This window comes from Frieseomelitta varia, unplaced genomic scaffold (genome assembly GCF_011392965.1).
Source record: "Frieseomelitta varia isolate USP_RPSP 00005682 unplaced genomic scaffold, Fvar_1.2 scaffold_766, whole genome shotgun sequence".
NCBI classification, from domain to species: domain Eukaryota; kingdom Metazoa; phylum Arthropoda; class Insecta; order Hymenoptera; family Apidae; genus Frieseomelitta; species Frieseomelitta varia.
The window spans coordinates 34,943-39,479 of record NW_025110552.1 but is presented as its reverse complement, the minus strand read 5'-3'; the positions used below and the strand labels follow the sequence as shown (position 1 = coordinate 39,479).

The following is a 4,537-nucleotide window of genomic DNA, read 5'->3' as shown; positions in this document are numbered from 1 at the left end:
TAAATTCATTGCCTCTCGAAAAGAGAGCGACGAATTATCTGTATACGGCTCGGTCGCTCGTTACGGTCCGCAGTCAGTTTAAGGAAACTGAACGAACGCTCGGGAGATCGCTATCAACGCTATCTCGCGTTCAAAAAAATTCTAATCCAATCGGTGTAATTCCTCAGAAGCGGCGAGAGCGGCGGCAGCAGCGCGTCCGGTTCGCGAACGAGCCTCTCGATTCAGGAAGACACGAGCTCGCCGACGCCGTGGAAGCACCGTCGGCGAGCGTCCACGTTCAACGAGGCGCATCTGGAACGAGCGGAGACGGTGTCGCCGAGAACGCCGAGGAAACGATCGTTCAGCTTCCACGAGCAGCCGCTGTTCGGCCAACGTGGCTCTTCCGTTTCGCGGAAGAACTCGTCGAACGAGGATGGCGCCGCCGCGCAGAGGAAGCCAGGCGACAAACAGGAAGTCGAGATCACGTTACCACCGCCGTGCACCTGCCCCTATTTCGGCGAGTCCTCCAAGAGGCCACCGCCGCAGCCGTCCAGCGAGATCGTGATCGTTTCCAGCGACACAATGAAACCGATCTCGGGGAAGAACCTCGAGGCGGCGTTTCTAGGGAGGAGCAACAGCGGCAGAACGTTGGAGCCGAGCAGGAGCTACGAGTTGAACTCTGTGGTTACGTGGAGGGGCGGCAGAAGAGGATCCAGCTTGGGTGGGTATTGGATGATTGATTGGTTGACAACAACGTGATTATGTGTTATTTTAGTTGATTTTGATACTTTGTTGTTGATGTTCAGTTAATTTCTTTCAGTCGACTTGAGTCCCTGTGTTTTTTTATTCCGGAGCAAGTTAATAAACAAACGGCTAGAAATATGTAATAATAAAATGGTTGTACATGTGATATGTAATAAGTAAATTGTTATCACTTTGTCGAAGAAAATTATATGATAATTCGTCTGGAAGATTAATAGAACTTTTAGTTTCACAGTTGTAAGTTTGTTTGGTTTTATATTGTTTGATTGGGAATAAGGAAGGTTGTGTTGTTTCAATCGGTTTGAGTCTGTGAATACTTTTTTTTTTTTCCCGAGGTATTTTGATTTGTAAGGCAACGAAAATTATATGATAATTCGTCTGAAAGCTTAATAGAACTATTAGTTTCACAGTCGTAAGTTTGTTTGGTTTTATATTGTTTGATTGGGAATAAGGAAGGTTGTGTGTTGTTTTAATCGGTTTGAGTGTGTGAATATTTTTTTTCCTGAGGTCTTGGAATTTGTAAGGCAACGAAAATTACATGATAATTCATCTGAAACCTTAATAGAACTTTTAGTTTCACAGTCGTAAGTTTGGTGGTTTTATATTGTTTGACTGGGAATAAGGAAGGTTGTGTGTTGTTTCAATCGGTTTGAGTCTGTGAATATTTTTTTTTCCCCGAGGTATTTGAATTTGTAAGGCAATGAAAATTATATGATAATTCGTCTGGAAGCTTAATAGAACTTTTAATTTCACAGTCGTAAGTTTGTTTGGTTTTATATTGTTTGATTGGGAATAAGGAAGGTTGTGTGTTGTTTCAATCGGTTTGAGTCTGTGAATATTTTTTTTTCCCTCGAGGTATTTGAATTTGTAAGGCAACAAAAATTATATGATAATTCGTCTGGAAGCTTAAGAGAACTTTTAGTTTCACAGTCGTAAGTTTGGTGGTTTCATATTGTTTGATTGGGAATAAGAAAGGTTATGTCTTGTTTCAATCGGTTTGAGTGTGTGAATATTTTTTTTCCTGAGGTCTTGGAATTTGTAAGACAACGAAAATTATATTATAATTCAGTTCTGAAGCAAACTTCTAGTTTGACAGTCGTAAGTTTGGTGTTTGACTGAAAATGGGAAAGGTTGTATATTGTTTCAATCAGTTTGAGTTTCAAAGTATTTTTTGTTTCTTTTTTCGAGTGATTAGAATTTACAAGGCAACGAAAATTACATGATAATTCAGTTTTGAAGCAAACTTCTAGTTTGACAGTCGTAAATTTGGTGTTTGATCGAAAATGAGAAAGGTTGTATATCGTTTCAATCAGTTTGAGATTCTAAGTATTTTTTTTTTTTTTTTTCCTGTTATTAGAATTTACGAGGCAACGAAAATTATATGACAATTCATTTTGAAGCATAGGACTAGTTTGACAGTCGTAAATTTGGTGTTTTTATATTGATTGATTGAAAATGACGAGGGTTGTGTATTGTTTCAACCAGTTTGAGTTCTCGAGCCTTTTTCTTCTTGAGCTCCTGAGAATTTACAGGGCAACAGAACTAACAACGATAAATTGTTGTAACTCTATAAAAGAAAATTATAGAACAATTCAGAACATTTTATTTTTATCTTACTCCTGCGAATATAAAGATTATTCTACGCGTTGAATTCAGTGTAACCCGATTAATCGTCACTTCGGTGAAACGGCTATTAAATAAATATATATACCGTCAGAAGAGTTTAATATCGTAGAACGGCAAAACAGCTGCGGAGATTAACTGAGAGTCGTCAGTTTAAGCACAGACTGCGCCTCAATTATAATAATTACCAAGTTAAATACGTAGGTAATCAATTGTGAAAATACACCACTGGTGCCTACACCATTTGGAAATTTAATTTGAAACAGCTCGTAGAGTGCCGAAAGCGAAATAAATTTTAGTCGACAAGTTCTTCTATGAGAGCTGCTCGAATTCACTTTCAGCCACTGTGTTTCATATTATATTGTACAATATTTTATAACCATTCTCTCCCTATTTGAATTTCCTACAACATTACACTAACTAATAAACGAAAATAATGCACATAAATGTACTAATATATAATATTATTATATATACTATATATTACACGTATTTTGTGCCATTCCATCAAATATAATTCCACAGATCATACATGTATTATTCTAGTCTATAATATTGTACAATATTTTCCACATTAATAAATAAAATTTCTATATTAATAAATAAAATATTAATACAAAATAATATATTATATATAACAATATAAAAATATATATATATATTAATATATTATATATATAACGATATATAAAATATATTAATATATCATATTATATATATAATATATTAATAAATAAAAATATTGTGCATGTGCTTGTATATTTAATATCGTTATAATCATGTCACTAACATTGCAACAGGATTATTATGAATATTATATAAATATTGTATTAATATTATATAAATATTATATAAATATTATATTATTTATATTATATAAATATCATAAATATTATCATAAATATCCCGATACGTAATTATTAATACAAGAACATAATAATATGTACACGAGATATATGTGTCACTCTACCAGAGTGACAAATCCCACTGTCTGATGTTACAATTCCAACTGGTTAAATAACACATCCACATAACACCAAACACAGACCAAACTGAACAAGAAAAAAAAAAAAAAAAAAGAGACCAAAATAATGACGAAAAATTCCTCCCGTTTGAACCAGGGAACACGAGAACCTCGCTGTTGATGTCGAGAGGGGCCCCGATCCGCCGCGCGGCAACGATGCGTGCCCACAACGGCGCGGCGAGCATCAGCTCGAAGCAGAGCAGCAACTCGTCCTCGCCGTGCCCTCACAGGTACTCCTCGGGTGGCCCACCGGTGCGTAGCCACTACTCGCGTACGAGCAGCGTGGTCTCGCGTAACAGCTCGCGCCACGGCAGGATCATCCGGCTCGAGCAGAAAGCGACGAAGGTGCTCGGCGTTGTTTTCTTCACGTTCGTCGTCCTCTGGGCGCCGTTCTTCGTCCTGAACCTGATACCAGCCGTGTGCCCCAACTGCGAGAGACAGATCGACCACAAGATCTTCGACCTGGCCACATGGCTCGGCTACGCCAGCTCGATGGTCAATCCGATATTCTACACGATCTTCAACAAGGTGTTCCGCCAGGCGTTCAAGAAGGTGTTGCTCTGCCGGTACAGGAATCAAACGTGGAGGCCGTCCAGGTAGGCATTCGGCCCCGGGAGACCGGGGATCGCCGTCACAAGGGTCTAACGTCGCCGACCAGCATCGATTTCTGTCTGTCTGTCTGTCTATCGAGAGGTTCTTGACTGTCCGCACGACGAGAGCACAATGCCAGGTGGAGCCTCGAGGAAGATCGTTTCGAAGACTGCGCGAGGAACGGAATCGCTACAGCTTCAAACGAGTGTTTGATGTTCAAAATACGAAGAATTGTTTTTTTTTTTTTCATTTGTTTGTTACGACGTGTAATGGAAGATTAGTCGTTTGAAAGTGAAAGTGGATGAAGATTGCGAGAAGAATGGGAGAATCGAAGTGAAACAAACGAGCCACTACAGCTTCAAACGTTTGGTGTTTGGTGTTTGAAATACGAAGAACTTTTTTTTTTTTGTTTGTTTGTTTGTTTGTTCGTTACACGAACTATAATGGAAGATTAGTCATTTGAAAGTAAAACTGGACGAAGATTGTAAAAAGAATGAAAGGATTGAGGTGAAGCAAACGAGTCACTACAGCTTCAAACGTTTGGTGTTTGGTGTTTAA

At 38.6% G+C, this 4,537-nt stretch overlaps 1 protein-coding gene across 1 annotated transcript in view; it reads left to right on the top strand.

Annotated features, from left to right (window-relative positions):
- The window catches only part of LOC122535767 (octopamine receptor 1-like), a 5,610-nt gene extending 1,445 nt beyond the window's left edge, over positions 1–4,165 (top strand). The window contains exons 2-3 of the mRNA XM_043667569.1: positions 168–700; positions 3,486–4,165. Of these exons, the coding sequence (XP_043523504.1) occupies positions 168–700; positions 3,486–3,988 (1,036 nt within the window). The 3' untranslated portion in view covers positions 3,989–4,165. The remainder of the gene's footprint in view (positions 1–167; positions 701–3,485) is intronic.
- Positions 4,166–4,537: the final 372 nt, after the last annotated feature.